Source organism: Mirounga angustirostris, unplaced genomic scaffold, assembly GCF_029215605.1.
Source record: "Mirounga angustirostris isolate CCGP_5_RB_7025 unplaced genomic scaffold, mMirAng1.0.hap1 SCAF_15, whole genome shotgun sequence".
Lineage (NCBI taxonomy): Eukaryota > Metazoa > Chordata > Mammalia > Carnivora > Phocidae > Mirounga > Mirounga angustirostris.
The window spans coordinates 46,356,483-46,376,249 of NW_026991723.1; the positions used below are offsets into that span (position 1 = coordinate 46,356,483).

At 38.7% G+C, this 19,767-nt stretch overlaps 1 protein-coding gene across 5 annotated transcripts in view; it reads right to left on the reverse strand.

Moving 5' to 3' along the window:
- Nucleotides 1–3,132: 3,132 nt before the first annotated feature.
- HACD4 (3-hydroxyacyl-CoA dehydratase 4) overlaps nucleotides 3,133–19,767 on the reverse strand; it is a 37,790-nt gene continuing 21,155 nt past the window's right edge. For 4 of the 5 annotated variants that reach the window (XM_045882484.3, XM_045882486.3, XM_045882485.3 and 1 more), the window contains 3 exons: nucleotides 18,321–18,427; nucleotides 4,843–4,968; nucleotides 3,133–4,043 (listed from right to left, as the gene is read on the reverse strand). In XM_045882484.3, the coding sequence (XP_045738440.1) occupies nucleotides 3,961–4,043; nucleotides 4,843–4,968; nucleotides 18,321–18,427 (316 nt within the window). In that variant the 3' untranslated portion in view covers nucleotides 3,133–3,960. Of the gene's footprint in view, nucleotides 4,044–4,842; nucleotides 4,969–7,177; nucleotides 7,332–18,320; nucleotides 18,428–19,767 lie in introns of those variants that run through there. The other variant, XM_054509243.2, reaches the window with a different exon arrangement.

Genomic DNA, 19,767 nt, shown 5'->3' on the forward strand with positions numbered 1-19,767 from the left:
GAAATACTTTAGACTCAAACTGTAGTGTGCAAGAGGGGAGTTTGAGGAGCCTGACAACATGCAGGTTCCTGGGTCCCAGGGGAACCCATGAATCTGGGTCCTAGGTAGCACCCTGTTAGTTCTAGGACTGGGGCTCAAAGGCGCCATGTCAAAGGTAACACAGCAACTAGACCCAGAACAAGGAAAAGCCTCATGTTTACTAAGGAAAAATAAGCTAATGAGAGGAAGATGTTGGGGAAAGGGGAGATCATTTGTAGCATATTTTAATTTTAAATCACTTTGATACTTTCGCACAGTAAAGTGTAACTGTTTTCTTTGTACATAAATGTAAGATTCTCTGCGGAAACGTTTTGGATACTGATGTTACAGCTACATCATCTTTTGAAAGCAATACAAAAGTCTTATAGGTGACAGCTTGCTCAAGGTAGGCAGAATAAGGTATCCTAAAACAAACAGAATGGTTCTTTTAGGGACTTCAGTGAGATGTGGTGCGTTCCTGTAGTAACAAATGGGTTTGCAGGCCTGGTAAAGTTTTAGAATTTCGTGCCTACAGTGCGCCTGGCGCCCCACAATGTAAGCGTTTGAATGTAGATGTGCGTGCGGCAACTAAGAACTCATTCTAACATTAACCTGTTTATTGAACAAAAACATAAGACCAGGATAAGTGTGTGATTCTTGAAAAGCATACTGGAGGGGAAAAAAATGCATTAGTATCGAATGGATACTTTTGGCAAAAGAAGTTACTGCTTTTCATTCAACTATTTTGATAAAGTAAAAGCCCAGGGACTTGGATGATATTAGTGTCTGTGTGTTGTATTTTTTAGGCAGACTTTTGCCGAGTGATGAAATAAATTCTTTGAAGTAGTTTTCATTCAGAGCAGTTTTAACCCCCCCAACCCTACCCTTCTTAATTTTTTATTTTTTAGCCCCAGAGGCACTGCTGATGTTGATTATTACACCTTAGCTTGGGTTACTTGGAACTTGAGGCAGTGGAACTTGGCATTGAAAACTCCAAAGAAAGTTGTTTGTTTGGTTTTTGTTTTTTATGGTTTTGCTTTGTTTTAGAGGGAGGGAGAGAGAATCTTAAGCAGCCTCCACACGCAGTGCAGAGCTCCATCTCACAACCCTGAGATCACGACGCTTGACTGACTGAGCCACCCAGGTGCCCAAGAAAGATCATTTTAAAAGTTATGTGTTATGCTTTTAAGATATCTAATAGTTTCCTATATTATTCACATTAGATTTAAGAAACTAAGCCTATGACAACACTGAACAAAATGAAAGAGATTTGATGGACATAAATCAACCTTGCAATCTGGGTAATATCCAATTAGGTAGATGTTTACTTGTCTAAGTTTCTTAACCTGGAGAACATGAACTTGTGAAAGAGAAATGACATCCTTATTTCCACTTAACCTCTAATGAAATTAATTTTTCTTTCAATTATGAATATAAGCAACCAACCACAATAAGTTGTGACTGTGTCACCAAAGGAATCACAGATCTTTGTTACAACTGTTGCAGAAAACTGAAATTGTCAATCCATAACTATAAATTGTGCTTTTTAGTCTACCTTAAAAACCTGCCTAATTCTTAAAATAATTTGGTTTAAAAATTAAAGTATTATTTAATAATTTTAATTTCTTACAATGACCCACTAAGATAGTTTCTCTAAATCTTACTCTGCAACTTTAGTGATTGTAGATGTACATAATACTTCAGCAATCTAGCCCTTCTGATTGAGAGGAAGCCTGAGTGAGTCACCTAAGTTTGCAAAGGGTTTCTGTTCCCTTTGTACACTAAAGCTTTCAGTATTTTTTTAAATTTAGAAGTAAAAATAAGCAACTTTAAAAACAAAATAGCTTTTTAAAAAGATTTTATTTGAAAGGGGGAGGGGTGGAGGGAGAGGGACTAGTGGACTTCCTACTGAGCAGGGAGCACAATGCGGAGCTCGATCCCAGGCCCCTGAGATCATGACCTGAACCAAAGGCAGATGCTTAACCAACTGAGCCACCCAGGCGACCCTATTTTTTTTAGAGGGGGAGAGGGAGAGCAGAAGACTCCCCACAGAGCCCAAGGTGCAGCTTGAAGTCACAGCCCTGAGACCACAACCTGAACCAAAATCAAGAATCGGATGCTTAACTGACTGAGCCACCCAGGAGCCTCAAAATGTAGCTTTTTAAGAGGGTAATTTTAATATTTTAAAATTCCAAATAGGATACTAAATTTACAAAGGTATCAATTTTTATAATTTTTTGTTTTAAGATTTTATTTATTTGACAGAGACAGCCAGAGAGGGAACACAAGCAGGGGGAGTGGGAGAGGGAGAAGCAGGCTTCCCGCTGAGCAGGGAGCCCGACGCGGGGCTTGACCCCAGGTCCCTGGGATCATGACCTGAGCCGAAGGCAGACGCTTAAAGACTGAGCCACCCAGGCGCCCCTCTCAATTGTTTCTTTTTAAATATTTAACCATTTTTTTTTGTAACTACATTTTTACTACCTGGTTTTTATGTCATAAAATATTTAGTAACCTTTTTATATAGTTACTGGATAATAAGATGCTAGAATTCTTGGGGTGCCTGGGTGGCTCAGTCGTTAAGCATCTGCCTTCGGCTCAGGTCATGATCCCAGGGTCCTGGGATTGAGCCCCGCGTCGGGCTCCCTGCTCGGCGGGAAGCCTGCTTCTCCCTCTCCCACTCCCCCTGCTTGTGTTCCCTCTCTCGCTGTGTCTCTGTCAAACAAATAAAATCTTTAAAAGAAAAAAAAAAATGCTAGAATTTTTTTTTTTTTTAAGATTTTGTTTGACAGAGGGAGACACAGCGAGAGAGGGAACACAAGCAGGGGGAGAGGGAGAAGCAGACTTCCCGCGGAGCAGGGAGCCCGATGTGGGACTCGATCCCAGGACCCTGGGACCATGACCTGAGCTGAAGGCAGATGCTTAACTAACTGAGCCACCCAGGTGCCCCAGATCCTAGAATTCGTTCAAGAAAAGTGAATATATACCAATGGTACAGAAATGATACTAGTCAATTATTCACATATAGTTTAGATCTTCAAAGAGTTTTCAAAACTCTAGGTGATGACTTGTATGTGACATAGTAATTAGCAATAATTCAGTAATAATCTGAAACCATTTTTTTTTTAAAGATTTTATTTATTTATTTGACAGAGACACAGAGAGAAAGGGAACACAAGCAGGGGGAGTGGGAGAAGCAGGCTTCAGATGCGGGGCTCGATCCCAGGACCCTGGGACCATGACCTGAGCCGAAGGCAGACAACAACTGAGCCACCCAGGCACCCCTGAAGCATCACTAGTTCTTAAGTGCCTTGGCCTCCTTTAAAATAATTTACTCTAGTTTTTTTTTTACCTTTTGTCTCCCTGTAAGGTAAGTATATGGTCTGATTTCAACCCCTGCCCCAGAAAAGGAATATGGAGTATTTTTACTAAAGATCCATTCTGTTTTCATCAGGCTTCTCTTTTAAGGCATCAAAGTCCAAATATTAATGTATAATTTTCTAAGCATGTCTAATGTGTAAGATGGGGGTGAACTCTGACCATGGTGACAACCGCAGAACATACTTCACATTTTTGCCCTCCTGCGGAGTCGCTATTTACAAACTCTGAAGTGAAAAGAAATAGATGTAAACAGATATAATTCCGGCTAACAAGTTTGGTTTCTCAGTTTAATTGAATCCATTCCAGTTAATCTATTTCTCATTCACCTTACAGGAAAATAATACTTGTATAAAAGCCACAGCTTTGGTAAAGTAGGTTGTGCAGGATATGCGTTTTGAAAATGTGAGGTTAACAGACTGCTGTGATTTGTCTCAAGCTTGAGGGAGAACCATTATGTCATGGAGCTGGGTCAAGTAGCACCCACCAGAATGCTTCCTGTGTTGTTTGTTGCAGCTGAGTCCACAAGCCTGTTTTTTTTCTTATGTCACATCGGGATGCTGTGCTTCACATTTTCTTCTTTTTAAAGGGAAAGACTCCGAGGATGTCTCTTCTTTCTGAGTAAAGATGACTGTAGGTATAATACATACCTATCATGGAGAAGGAAGTGGCAAAAGTAAGGCTGATTAACCATTTCTCTGGTTTTAAAATACAGTCAGAGTGCTGCCTGGAGTCTAATAAGGACAAGACACTTGCAAGGGAGACTCAAAAAAAAAGGAACTCTTAAACAAGGGTCCAGAAAGGGAAGTAAAGTTTTGTTTAAGGCAAGGAATTAATTTTCCCCTTTCTTGACGGTGGCTGTATCAGCCCTGCAGTTTCACATCTGTCTTCTCCCTTATGCGTTGTTCTTATTTGTCTGATAATGACTGGCTCTAGAACAACGACCTTTGGGAATCTGTGAAGGTCAGAGCTGCAGAAAGTGAAATGTAATCACGGAAGTCTTTGCCAGTTAAACTTTCTTAACTGTTAAGTTTTTGTTCCACACATTTTTTCTTGTGTTTTTAGCACCTACTCTCACGTGCCTGCTGGGAAGTGCTAGCACATAAAACCAAACAGGAAACAAAATAGATACAAATGGCGCAGCCTGCTTGCTTTGACATCTAGGTTTTCTCTGTAGATCCCTGTATCCATAGTCAAACTTCTACGTTTCCTACACAACGCAGGTACGTTACCTGCTCGTAAACCTGTTCTTGTTTGTACGTGATATATTTGAACTTGTGATGTCCTGCAAAAAAGCATTGTAACTTCTAGGTGCTTTACTAACAAGGTCTAGTTCATTATTCTGGGCTTCCTCCTCTGTTTCTCCCATGTTCACAAACCTTTCTGTTAAAGTAGATAGCAGCAGAAAGCACAGGAAGAATGCAAAAACAAAACAGAAAAACCACTTACCTATAAAGAGCATCATGAGATATATTTTCAGCACGTATGGGAAATAGATGGATAAGTCAAAGGGCAGCTTTGTGGAGTAAGTGCCAAATGATTCAAAATAAGGCAGCGACTGATAGATGGCAAATGCTGTTTAAAGAACAGAGAAGGAATTGTGAAACCTTCCCCTCATATTGCTACAGGGATGTGTATACATAAATGTCTACAGAGTCCAGGGTATTCTGAATTTTATAATGACAGTTGTGACAGGTGCTGACTCCCTTAGCTGAAGCTAAGGAATGATTCAACTGGCAAGGCCGTTATAGCAGCGTGACTTGAACTTTTGTCCATTTTATACTTGGTTATACCTACAGAGAAATAATTTCTGCTTTTTAAAAATGGTATCCCCAACTACTTGTCCCCTTCTCACAAATAGACAAATGAATTTGAAGAATACTGCATAGAGTTTCTTCTTGGGAGTTTCAAAACACACATCAGTACAGTAGAGATTCTAAAAAGCTCTGCAATAAGGAAACTGCTTTTACTGAGCATTTCCTCAGCTTAACTGGCCTTGGAAGAGCTCCTCCTTCCTCCTTCCCCAACATCAGAACTTAAAGAATGGTAAGAAACTCTGGGAGAAATGGTGGCATAGGGAGATCCTGAGCTCACCTCATCCCATGGACACCCCAAGATAACAGCTATATCTATACAACTCTGAAAACAACCTAAAGACAGAACAGACCTTCCAGAGCTCATTGTAGAGAGAAGGTCACATGGAAAGGGGTAGGAGGGGTGGAATTGTGGTTGGTGCCCTGGTAAGACTAACCACAAAACGGAGGGACACCACAAGCATGGAGAAGCCAGGCTCCTGGCACTGGGGATCTGCACTGGGAACATGAGTCCCTATAACATCTGGCTTTGAAAACCAGTAGGGCTTAAAAATCAGCAGGATACAAGGTTAGTAGAGGGAAGGAAATTATAAAGATCAAAGCAGAAATAAACAGAGACTAAAAACAATAGAAAAGATCAATGAAACCAAGAGCTGGTCCTTTGAAAAGATAAAATTAATAAACCTTTAGCCAAACTCATCAAGAAAAAAGGAGAGGACCAAAATAAAATCAGAAACAAAACAGAAATTATAAGACTTATGAAAATTTATATGCCAACAAATTGAACTCAGAATAAATTCCTAGAAACGTGTACCTTTCCAAAATTGAATCAGGAAAAAAATATGTGAATACATTATTAGTAACAAAGTTGAACTGATAATTTAAAAAATCCCACAAAAGTCCAGGACCAGATGGATTTGCAGGTGAATTCTGAAAAACATTTAAGAGTTTATACATGTTCGTGACAATCTTTTCCAAAAAAATAGAAGAGGAAGGGAAGCTTCCAAATACATGCAGTGAGGCCAGCATTACCCTGGTATCAAAACCAGACAAAGACACTACCCCCCACCAATACAGGTTATCATCCATAATGAACTTACATGCAAAAATCCTCAACAAATTAGCAAACCACATTTAGTAATATTTCCCACAATTAAGTGGGACTGATTATGGGGATGCAAGGGTGATTCAATATTTGCAAATCAATGTGATACACAATTAACAAAATAAAGGATAAAAATCATCAGTAGATGAAAAAGCATTTGATGGAAATTCAGTATCTATTCATGATAAAAACTCAACCAAGTGGGTTTAGAGGGAATACTCCTCAACATAATAAAGGCTATATATAAAAAAGCCCAAAGCTAACATCATACTCAATGATAAAAATGGAGAGCTTTTCTTCTAAGATCAGGAACAAGTCAAGATGTCCACTCCTCCCACTTTATTCAGCATAGTTACTAGAAGTTCTATCAATCAGACAAGGAAATAAGAGGCCTCCAAATTAGCAAGGAAGAAGTTAAATTCACTGCACATGACATGATACTATACATAAAAATCCTAAAGACGTCACCAAGAAAAAAAAAAAACAGAAATAAATTCAGTAACGTTACAGGATACAAAATTAACACATAGAAATCAGTTGCATTTCTATACACTAAGAACAAAGTAGCAGAGAAATTAAAAAAAACAACAATCCCATTAATAAAATACCTAGGAATAAACTTAACCAAGGAGATGAAAGACCTATACTCTGAAAACTCTAAGACACTGATGAAAGAAACTGAAGATGATGCAAATGGAAAGATATACCATGCTCATGGATTGGAAGACTATCATTAAAACATCCGTACTACCCAAAGCAAACTACAGATTCAGTGCAATTCCTCTCAAAATACCAATAGCATTTTTCATAGACCTAGAACAAATAATCCTAAAGTTGGTATAGAATCACAAAAGACCTGGGGCACCTGGGTGGCTCAGTTGGTTAAGCAGCTGCCTTCAGCTCAGGTCATGATCCCAGGGCCCTGGGATTGAGCCCCACATCTCGCTCCTTGCTCAGTGGTGAGTCTGCTTCTCCCTCTCCTTCTGCTTTTCCCCCTGCTTGTGCTGTCAAATAAAAATCTTAAAAGAAAAAAAAAAAATCACAGAAGACCACAAATAGCCAAAGCAAACTTGAGAAAGAACACAGCTAGAGATATCACAACTGCATATTCCAAGATACACGACTAAGCTGGCATAATCAAAATAGTATACTACTGGCACAAAAACAGACATATAAAGGGGCACCTGGGTGGCACAGTCGGTTAAGCATCTGACTCTTGGTTTTGGCTCAAGTCATGATCTCAGGGTCACGAGATCAAGCTCCACACTGCGTTCCACACTCAGTGCAGAGTTTGCTTAAGACCCTTCCTCTTCAAAAAAAAAAAAAAAAAACTCGTCCCTCCCCCTGCTCTCTCTCTAAAATAAATAAATCTTTTTAAAAAATTAGGCATATAGGGGGCCTCTGGGTGGCTCAGCTGGTTAAGCATCCAATCTTAATCTCCACTCAGGTCTTGATCTCAGGGTTGTGAGTTCAAGTCCTGCACTGGGCTCCACAATGGGCATGGAGCCTACTTAAAAAAAAAAAAAAAAAAAAGACATATAGGTTAATGGAACAGGATAGAGAACCAAGAAATAAACCCATGCCTATGTATCTTGTCATAACAAAAAAGGCAAGAATATACAATGGGGAAAAGGCAGTCTCTTCAATAAATGATGCTGGGAAAACTGAATAGCCACATTCAAAAGAAAAACTGGACTTCTTTCTTATATCATACACAAAAATAAACTCAATGGATTAAAGACCTAAATGTGAAACAGGAAACCATAAGTCTCCTAGAAGAAAACAGGCAGTACAGTCTTGGATATCTCCCTTAGCAACAGATTTATGGATAGGTCTCCTCAAGAAAGGGAAACAAAAGCAATATTAAACTATTGGGACTATACCAAAATAAAATTTTACACAGTAAAGGAAACCAACAAAACAGAAAGGCAACCTACCGAGTGGGAGAAGATATTTGCAAATTATTTATCTTAGAAGGCATTAATATTCAAAATATATGAAGAATTTATACAACACCAAAAACACAATTCAATTTGAAAATGTGCAGAAGATATGAACATGCATTTCTCTGAAGACATACAGATGCTCAACATCACTAATCATCTCAGAAATGCAAATCAAAATCACAATGAAGGGGCGCCTGGGTGGCTCAGTTCGTTAAGCGACTGCCTTCGGCTCAGGTCATGATCCTGGAGTCCAGGGATCGAGTCCTGCATCGGGCTCCCTGCTCGGCAGGGAGCCTGCTTCTGCCTCTGACCCTCCCCCCTCTCATGTGCTCTCTCTCTCTCATTCTCTCTGTCTCAAATAAATAAATAAAATCTTTAAAAAAAAAAAATCACAATGAGATATTACCTCACACTTGTCAGGATGGCTAGTATCAAAAAGAAAAGTAACAAGTTTTGGTAAGGATGTGGAGAAAACGAAACCCTCTTGCTTGCACTATTGGTAGGAATGTAAATGGGTGCAGTCACTGTGAAAAACAGTAAAGAGGTTTAAAAAAAAAAATCAAATATAGAAATACCATATGATCCAGTATTTCCAAAACTGGATATTTACCCAAAGAAAACAAAAACATTAATTCAAGAAGATATACGCATCTGTTTATTGCAGCATGATTTACAATAGCCAAGATATGGAAGCAATCCAAGTGTCCATCAATAGTTGAATAAATGTGTGTGTATATACACATACACACAACAGAATATTACTTAGCCATAAAAAAAGGAGATCTTACCATTTGCAAGAACATGGAGGGACCTAGAGAGTATTACACTAAGTAAAATAAGACACAGAAAGACAAAAGACATATGGTTTCACTTATTTATGGAATCTAAAAAACAAAAGCACAAAAAGCAGACAGACCCATAAATACAGAGACTTGATGGTTGCTACAAACGATGGGGTTGGGGGCTTGGGCAAAATGGGTGAAGGGGAGTGGGAGATAAAAGTTTCATTATGGAATCAATGAGTCACAGGGCTAAAAGCTACAGGATAAGCAATATAATCAATAGCACTGTAACAGTGTTGTATGGTAAGAGACGGTAGCTACACTTGTGGTGAGCACAGCATAACAGAGTTGTTGAATCACTATGTTGTATACCTGAAACTACTGTAAAAATTGTCACCTATACTTCAATTAAAAAAAAAAAACCAGTGGCGCTTAACTCCAGGAGTGTTAAAAATCAGGAGGCTTAATGCCAGGAGAGTCAGAGGGGAATAGGAAACTGAGTCCCCACACTTACGAACCCAGCATAATAAGTAACTTGGCGGAGACACAGTGCAGAAGCAGCAGTTTGAAAAGTGCCTGGGGTATGTGTCATGGAAATTTATAGACTAGTCTTAGATTGTGTGCTGGAAGGGCAGGATCTTCAGATTTCTCTGGGAACAAAAGTGCTGACAGGGGGTACCTGGGTGGCTTAGTCATTAAGCGTCTGCCTTTGGCTCAGGTCATGATCCCGGGGTCCTAGGATTGAGCCCCGCATCGGACTCCCTGCCTGGTGGGAAGCCTGCTTCTCCCTCTCCCTCTGCCCCTGCTTGTGTTCCCTCTCTCGCTGTGTCTCTGTCAAATAATAAAATCTTTAAAATTAAAAAAAAAAAAAAAAAGTGCTGACAGGTGCCATTTCTCTTCCCCTCCCCATGACTAGACACTTATGGGAGCCAGTGCTAATCCTCTATCTTGCTAGCACCATGTCACTGACCTGACCCATCCAACCTGCACCCTTCAGCAGGCAAATGGGCTCCTGCCTCCCACATCCTGCAGAAGGCCCTGGCAGGGACAAAGCTACTCCAAAGTGACTCCTACCCTGGGGAGGGGGGAAATAAGTCCCACACACCAGTACACCCACAGTTTCAACAGCCCGGGATCTTAGCTGGCTGTGCAGGGAGTAAGCCCTGCACTTTGGTGCAACAGAAGTTCTGGCAGAGAGGCTAATTGGAGACACCTAGGCTGACTGCTGGTCTTCCCACCAACTAGTCACAGAGGCCTCAAACAGCCCTCTCAATGGTGTAGGGACCAAACGCTGCCCAGTATGCCCACAGCAGGCAAAGTAGGTCATGGCAGCTGGCTGAACTGAAAGCAACCATAGCTCAGCCACAACAGTAGGGCACATTTAGCCCACACAGCGGACATTCCTAAAGTGCCTGATTTTGAAGACCAAGGGGAAATTGTGCTAGAGGGCTCCACAGGACCTCTTCAACATAAGGCCACTTTTTTTTTTTAAAAGATTTTATTTATTTGACACAGAGACAGCAAGAGAGGGAACACAGCAGGGGGAGTGGGAGAGGGAGAAGCAGGCCTCCCACCGAGCAGGGAGTCTGATGCGGGGCTTGATCCCAGGACCCTGGGATCATGACCTGAGCCAAAGGCAGCCGCTTAACGACCGAGCCACCCAGGCGCCCTAAGGCCACTAACTTTCAAGACCAGGAGATGTAGCTGACTAATCTACTGCACAAAAACACACACAGAGTTAGACAAAATCAGGAGACAGAGGAATATGGCCCAAATGAAAGAACAAAATCACAGTAAAAGAGCTAAATGAAACAAGTAACTAATGTGCCTGATAAAGAGTTCCAAGTAATGGTCATAAAAATACTCGATGTGAAAAAAGAGTGGATGATCTCAGTGAGAACTTCAACAAAGAGAAAATATAAAAAAGAACCAGTTAGAGCTGAAGAATTCAAAAAATGAAATACACTGGAAGGAATCAAAAGCAGATCAGAGGATTCAGAACAGATCAACAATCTGGAAGACAGAGTAATGGAAAGTAATCAGGCTGCACAGCAAAAACAAAAAAGAATAAAAAATGAGATCAGTTAAGGGAACTCAACAACATCGTCAAGAGTAACAACATTCACATTATAGGGATCCCAGAAGAGAGAGAGAGAGAGAGAGAGAGGGAGCAGAAAACTTACTTGAAGAAATAACTGAAAACTTCCCTAATCTAAGAAAGAAAAGAGACATCACACATTTTAGGAATCACAGAGAGCCCCTAATAAGATGAATCTAAGGAAGTCTACACCAAGATACATTATAATTAAAATGGCAAAAAGCAGTGATATAGAGTGAATTTTTAAAGGAGCAAGAGAAAAGAAAACCATTACACACAGGGAAATCCCCTACAACTATCAGCTGATTTTTTCAGCAGAAACTTTGCAGGCCAGACGGGAGTGGCATAATTAGACCAGGTGGCCCTAACAGATATATACAGAACATTCCATTAAAAAACAGAATATGCCTTCTTTTCAAGTGCATACAGATCATTCTCCAGGATACATCAAATGTTAGGCCGCAACACAAGTCTCAAAAATTTTAAAAAGACTGAAGTCCTATGATGTGTTTTTTTCAACAACAGTATGAAACTAGAAATCAATTATAAAAATAATTTTTTTAGAGATTTTATTTATTTATTTGACAGAGAGACCAAGCACAAGCAGGGGGAGCAGCATAGGGAGAGGGAAAAGCATGCTCCCCACTGAGTAGGAAGCCCTATGCGGGGCTCGATCCCAGGACCCTGGGATCATGACATGAGCTGAAGGCAGACGCTTAACTGAGTCACCCAGGCGCCCCTAGAAATCAATTATAAAAACAACTCTGGAAAGAATACAAATACATGAAGGCTAAACTGCTATTAAACAATGAATGGGTCAACAAAGAAATCAAAGAGAAAATTAAAAAAAATACACAGACACAAATGAAAATGGAAACAATGCAGCCCCAAATCTTTGGGATGTGGCAAAAGCAGTTCTAAGAAGGAAGTTTATAGCAATACAGGCCTATCTCAACACACAAGAGAACTCTCAAACAACCTAAACTTATACCTAAAGGAGCTAGAAAAAGAACAAACCCCAAAGCTAGCAGAAAGCAGGAGGAAGGAAATAATAAAGACTATAGCAGAAATAAGTGAAAAGCTAAAAATAAACAAAACAAAAAAAGAGATAGAGCTGGTCCTTTGAAATACCAAAATTGATAATCCTTTAGCCAGACTCATCAGAAAAAAAGAGAACTAAAATAAAATTAAAAAGGAAGGAGAAGAAATAACCACTGATAGCAAAGAAATACAAAAGATTGTAAGAGAATATGAAAAATTATATGCCAATAAATTGGACAACCTAGAAGAAACATGATCAATTCTGAGAAATATACAATCTCCCAAAAGTGATTCAGGAAGAAACAGAAAATTTGAACAGACCAATTACTAGTAATGAAATTGAATCTGTAATCAAAAACTCCCAACAAACAAAAGTCTGGGACCATACAGCTTCACAGGTGAATTCTACCGAACATTTAAAGAAGTGTTAATACCTAGTCTCCAATTATTCTAAAAAATAGAAGAGGAAGGAAAACTTCCAAATTCATTCTACAAGGCCATCAATACCCTGATTTCAAAACCAAAGACACTGTTAAAAGAGGGAGAAAAAAAAAGAAAAAAAAAAAAAAACAACCCAAAACCCTATAGCCAGGATCTCTGATGAACACAGTGCAAAAATCCTCAACAAAATATTAGCAAACTGCATACAACAATACATTAAAAAGATCATTCACCACGAACAAATGAGATTTATTCCAGAGATGCAAGGGTGATCCAATATTTGCAAATCAGTCAATGTGATGTATCACAGTGACAACAGGAAACATAAAACCCATAGGACCATTTCAATAGATGCAGATAAGCATTTGACAAAATACAGCATCCATTCATGATAAAAACTCTTAATGAAATGGGTTTAACATAATAAAGGCCATATGTGAAAAACCCACAGCTAACATCATACTCAATGCTGAAAATCAAGGTTTTTCTCTAAGATCAGGAACAAGACAAGGATGTTCACTCTCACCATTTTTATTCAACAGAGTACTGGAAGTCCTAGCTGCAGCAATCAGACAAGAAAAAAGAGGTTTCCAAATTGGCAAGGAAGAAGTTAAGCTAGCACATTTGCAGATGACATGCTACACCACATACAGAAAATCCTACAGACTCCACCAAAAAACTATTGGAACTGATAAATGAATTCAGTAAATTTACAGGATACAAAATTAACAGAGAATTGTTTCATTTCTACTATATGCTACTAACCATTTACACTTGCACCAAAAAGAATACCTAGGAATAATCTTAAGGAGATGAAAGACCTATACTCTGAAAACTGTAAGACATTGATGAAAGAAACTGAAGAGGACACAAATGGAACAATATACCATGCTCATGGATTGGAAGACTAACATTAAAATGTCCATACTACCCAAAGCAAACTACAGATTCAATGCAATCCCTATAAAAATACCAATAGCATTTTTCATAGAACCAGAACAAATAATCCTGAAATTTGTATAGAACCACAAAATACGTTGAATAGACAAAGAAATCTTGAGAAAGAACACAGCCAGAGGTATCACAATTCCAGATTTCAAGATATGAGACAAAGCTACAGTAACCCAAGCAGTATGGTACTGACATAAAAAATAGATACATAGATCAGTGGAACAGGATAGAGAACCCAGAAAGAAACCCATGCCTATCCAGTCAATTAATTTATGACAAAGGCAAGAATTTACAGTGGGGAAAAGACAGCCTTTTCAATAAATGGTGCAGAAAAAAATGGGAGCTACATGCAAAAGACTGAAATTGGACCCTTTTCTTAGACCGTACACAAAAATAAACTCAAAATGGATCATAGACCTAAATGTGAATCCTAAAACCATAAAACTCCTGCAAGGAAACATAAGCAGTAATTTGGACATCACCCTTAGCAACATATTTATATACATGTCTCCTCAAACAAGGGAAATGAAAGCAAACTTAACTATTAGGACTAAATCAATATAAAAAGCTTTTGCTAGCAAAGGAAACCATCAACAAAGTAAAAGGCAACCTACAGAATGGGAGAAGATATTTGAAAGCAAAATATCTGACAAACGGTTAATGTCCAAAATATATAAAGAACTTATACAACTCAAGGGCGCCTGGGTGGCTCAGTTGGTTAAGCAACTGCCTTCGGCTCAGGTCATGATCCTGGAGTCCCAGGATCGAGTCCCGCATCGGGCTCCCTACTCAGCAGGGAGTCTGCTTCTCCCTCTGACCCTCCCCCCTTCTCATGTGCTCTCTCTCAAATAAATAAAATCTTTAAAAAAAAAAAAAAAAAAAAACTTATACAACTCAATACCAGACAGTTGGTTAACTATCTGGTTAAAAAATGGGCAGAGAGCCTAAATAGACATTTTTCCAAAGACATACAGATGGCAAACAGACACAGTGGGCTAAATGAAAAGATGCTCAACATCACTTTTTTTAGTATATGTGCTGCCGAAGCGAGCACAAGATGCTCAACATCACTAATCATCATGGAAATGCAAATAAAAATCATAATGAGATATCACCTCACACCTGTCAGAATAGTTAATATAAAAAAATAATAAAAAAAAATAAATAGTAAATGCTGGTAAGGATGGGAAGCAAAAGAAACTTGGTAAGACTGTTGGTGGGAATGTAAATAGGTGCAGCCACTGTGGAAAACAATATAGAAATTCATCAAAAAAATTAAAAATAGAAATACCATACCGGTGAACTCACACTTACTGGGAAATTTCACATTCAAATATTAAATGGGAATGGGTTGAGCAGTCTTAAAGGTATAGAGACCCTCATGTTGAATAGACACGAGTGCACTGCATGAGTGAATGCTTAAAATATACTTAAGATTTTTGTCTTATATTTTTCTGAGAAAGTATTCCTTAATAAAATGGATAATGAGAGTGTTAGCTTAAAAAAAAAAAAGAAATACCATACCATCCAGTAATTCCACTACTGGGTATTTACCCAAAGAAAACAAAAACACTAATTTGAAAAGATACATGCACCCCTCTATGTTTACTGCAGCATGATTTACAATAACCAAGATAAGGAAGCAACAACCCAAGTGTCATCAATAGATGAATGGATAAAGATGTATTAATGTGTTAAAGAAGATACACACACAGTGGAATGTTCACCATTAAAAAAAAAAAAAGGGAGAGAGAGAGATCTTGCTATTTGCAAGAATATGGATGGACCTAGAGGGTATTAGGCCAAGTGGAGTAAGTCAGACAGAGGAAGACAAATACCATATGATTTCATTTATACATGGAATATAAAAAATAAAAGACTTTTTCTTAGTTTTGTTTTTTGGTTTTTTTTGACAGAGAGACAGCAAGAGCAGGAACACAAGCAAGGGGAATGGGAGAGGGAGAAGCAGGCTTCCTGCTGAGCAAGAAGCCCGATGCAGGGCTCGATCCCAGGACCCTGGGATCATGACCTGAGCCGAAGGCATACGCTTAACGACTGAGCCACCCAGGCGCCCCTAAATAACAGACTCTTAAATAGAGAGCACAAACTTGTGGTTGCCAATGGGGAGGTATTTGGGGATGGGCTAAATAGATAAAGGGGATTAAGAGGTATAAACTTCCAGTTATAAAATAAGTCACGGAGATGAAAAGTACAGCATAGGGAATATAGTCAATTCTACTCTAAAAACGTTGTACAGTGATAGATGGTGACTACACTTACTGTGGCAAAAAAGGAGTAATGTATGGAATTGTTGAATCAGTATGTTGTACACCTCAAACTAATATAACATTGTATGTCAATTATACTTCAATAAAAATAAAGAGGAGCGTCTATGAAGTTATATCTCACATACAGATTTTTATGACACTTTATGAAATGATAATGTACTATGGTTATATAAGATGTTTTTAGGATAAGCTGGGTGAAGGTATATGGGAACAATGCACTGTTTTTGTAACTTCTTAGGAGTCTAAAATTATTTGTAAATTAAAAAAAAATTCGAGACAGAAGAAGTGTTGGGCAACGAAAGCTGTTAGAGCCATCCTGAGCAGGATGAATGGCAGGCGCATGGGGTCCGCAATTGTCCTGCGTCTGGGATTTCCAGATGCTGCACCTAAGTCTCTAGAATTTAATCAGTACAAACAGTTGATTTGGTTATCTATAGAACCTGCTTTTGTCTTTTATAGTATTGGATGGAAACTACAGCTATTTAAAAATATTAGAGTCATCAAAAGTCAACTAGGTTTTCTTAACTACATATTTTTATACTTTGGGGCACTGGAAGTATAAAGAAACATGTAGAGGTAAAACTACAGTTACCTGTATTCTGCTACCCAGAATCATTATTGACATTTTGTCACATATGCTTCCAGACTCTTTTTCTGCATATACTTTGCTTTTTAATTGCAGTAAGTTTATGAATCTAATTTCAATAAAAGAAATGGGTTTTATGGCAAACATATTGGAACATGGCTTTCCCAGAAAGGCTTAACATTATCAAATAATGAGAATGGAAAAGTTTTCTATACAGTTATTCATCCTTTATTTTTATTTTTTTAAAGATTTTATTTATTTATTCATGAGAGACAGAGAGAGAGAGAGAGAGAAGCAGAGGGAGAGACAGGCTCCCAAGGAGCAGGGAGCCCGATGCGGGACTCGATCCCAGGACCCTGGGATCATGACCTGAGCCGAAGGCAGACGCTTAACCATCTGAACCACCCAGGCGCCCTCATCCTTTATTTTTAGGAAAAGATTACTCCTATCTCTACCTTATTCCTTTATAATACATTCTTTATGGTATTTTTCATAGGATATAACAAAGGAATGTACTTAATGTTTTAATGAGTGAAGAACTTCATTCTCAAAGAAATGAGCAATCCAGTTTTTTTTAGTTTTCAAGAGTATTCTCTAGATTCTCTTGGCATAGTCTATCCTAAAAATCAGTAATTCTTTTGAAAGCAAAACAAATTTTTAAAGTTCTACCTAATATGATTTACTATAAACTTTTCTCTGGTCATCGGTAAATATGAAACGTGAGTAGAATATATACACTTTATGATTATTGCCAATGTCATCATTTTATGTTAAATTTCTTTTTGTATGTTTTCCCTTAGTTACCTTAATATGCTTTCTTATTTCGTTATGCCTTCCATTTTCAAAAATTTTAATGTCTGTTTCAGAAAGTTCCTTACCAGTCTGCCAAATCCATTACAGAAGGAAGAATATACTCCCCTAATATCCTCAAGCTTTTTGCAAACTTATGAATTATTTAAGTTTTAGGTTTACATTTAGGCTAAGTAGCTAGCTTACTTCATATTGTATTCAGTAATTTATTCAGTGTTTATTGAGCATGTATATTGGGTGCATGAGAAAAAGGCAAGCAAGGAAACAACCCCATATCCCCAAGTTGCTTTAGAGGCTAGAAAAGAAACAGACATCATTCAAAGAATCACACAAATGTCTAATCACACCTGAGACACGTCTTATGAAAGAGAGATTCATGGTGCTGTACTGGGGTGGGGGGTGGGGGTGGGGAATGGGGGACAGGGAATGGACTTAGTTGAGAAAGTTGAGGAATGCTTCCCTGAGAAATTGATGACTGATCTAAAGGTAGAGTTAACTGTTACTGGCAGAGAGTGTGATGCATGGGAGATGGTTAAGTAGGAAAGATAGTCCAGCCCGGGGGAACTGAATTTCTATGCACTAAAAATAATCACTGGGGCGCCTGGGTGGTTCAATCGGTTAAGCATCTGACTCTTGATCTCAGCTCAGATCTTGATCTCAGGGTCATGATTTCAAGCCTCACACTGGGTGTGGAGCCTACTTAAAAAAAAAAAAAAAAATCACTGAGTCACTAAATGTTAAACCCCTTTTGGATGACTAAACAGAGAGGTTAAATAATTTGCCCAAAACTCACACAGCGAGTTAATGAAGTTAAGGGCCTGTCCTCAGATGTCTTCATTCCTCATCCAATATTTTGTCTACTGTGCAAAGCTGCCTCCCCCTCTAACATTGTTTCTTAAATGCTTTGCTTTTTTGCGTCGAGGGAAGTGTGCCAGGAATGATTCACCGTCAGTTGTCAGCTAGCAGTAGCAAAAATCGTGATTTAATCATCAAAAAGTTAAGTGAACCATTATAACTAGATTGCTTTTGTCAGTAAGCAATAATGCAAAGTCACTATTGTCTTACCTTCAGCAAGAACACACAGAGGATAAATCGGCATCCACAGTGTCTGACTGAACCAGGTCAAGATGGCATAGGATATTCCTATGACTGATAACATGCTGTAAGTGTACCTAAAAGAAAACAAAGGAGCTCAGAAACATCATTTCCTGTTGACGTCTGGGAAAGAACAAGAGAAGAAAATATTTTACACTGTAATTAAATACAGAGATACAACTGGAACGTTTACATTCCAAACTTTATATCCTATCATTTAAGCAGAAGAGGCAAAAATACATACATACATACATACATACATACATACATACATACGGGGAAGGGAACTGTGTCAGTCTGGCTTGTCGCAGGGGGTGGATCATGGATAATTACGGAGGTAAACAAAGAAAAATGGAACTCTTGGCCCTCAGCAAATTACAAGTTTCCCTGATTAGTGGCTTCAGTTTCACTCAGAAGCTAAGCCCGTTTTATGCAGCATGCCGCTAGATTTTTAAAGACAGATATACTTGTAAATATTTAGGGAATAAATTTAGTTCTGCATCTTTTTGTTTCTCTGACTAGGCAGTGGTTCTCAAGCTTAAGCATACATAAGAATCACCCAGAGGTCTTGCTGAAGCACAAACTGCTAGGCCGTATACCCAGAGTGTCTCATTCCGTGGGTCTCAGGTAGAGCCTGAGAATTTCTATTATAAACAAGTCCCAGGTGATGCTAATGCCACACTGGTCTAGGGACTATACTTTGAGTACTGGAATAGGCTGTACATAATATGGCAAAACAAAATCCAAAACCTTGAAAACATAGAGAAAACTAAACCTTTCTCCCATTCTAGGACCCCGATTCCATTCCTCAGAGGCAATGACCAATGCCAGTTTCTTATATATCCTCTCAAATATTCTTGCATTTGCTTATCTGTGTACATAAAAACCATATACCAACAGTGCAAGCCTTCACTAAACATGGCATGTTATCAAACTTGATTTGTACCAATCTCAGTGAAAAACTGGCATCTACTTTTTTATTGCAAGAGTAGATAAACATCTTACATGTTTAAAGCCACTTCTGATGAAGTCCATTGTATCTTTTATTCTCTTGTTGCTTGTTTTTGGTGTCTAAGAATCCACTGCCAAATCTAAAATCACCAAGATTTACCCCTATGCGGTCTTCTCAGTTTTATAGTTTTAGCTCTGAATTTAGGTTTTCGATCCATTTTAACTTCTGTATATGGTGTGAGGTAAGGGTCCAACGCAGGTGGACATCTCGTTGTCTCAGCACCATTTGTTGAAAAGACTATTCCCCCCCCACCATTTAATGGGCTTGGTACTCTTGTCAGAAATCGATTGGCTATATGAGAATTTATCCCCAGACTATCAATTCTATGATATATCTTTATGCCAGTATCGCATTCTTGATTATTATTGCTTTGTAGTGAGTTTTGAAATTGAGAAGTGTGAGTCT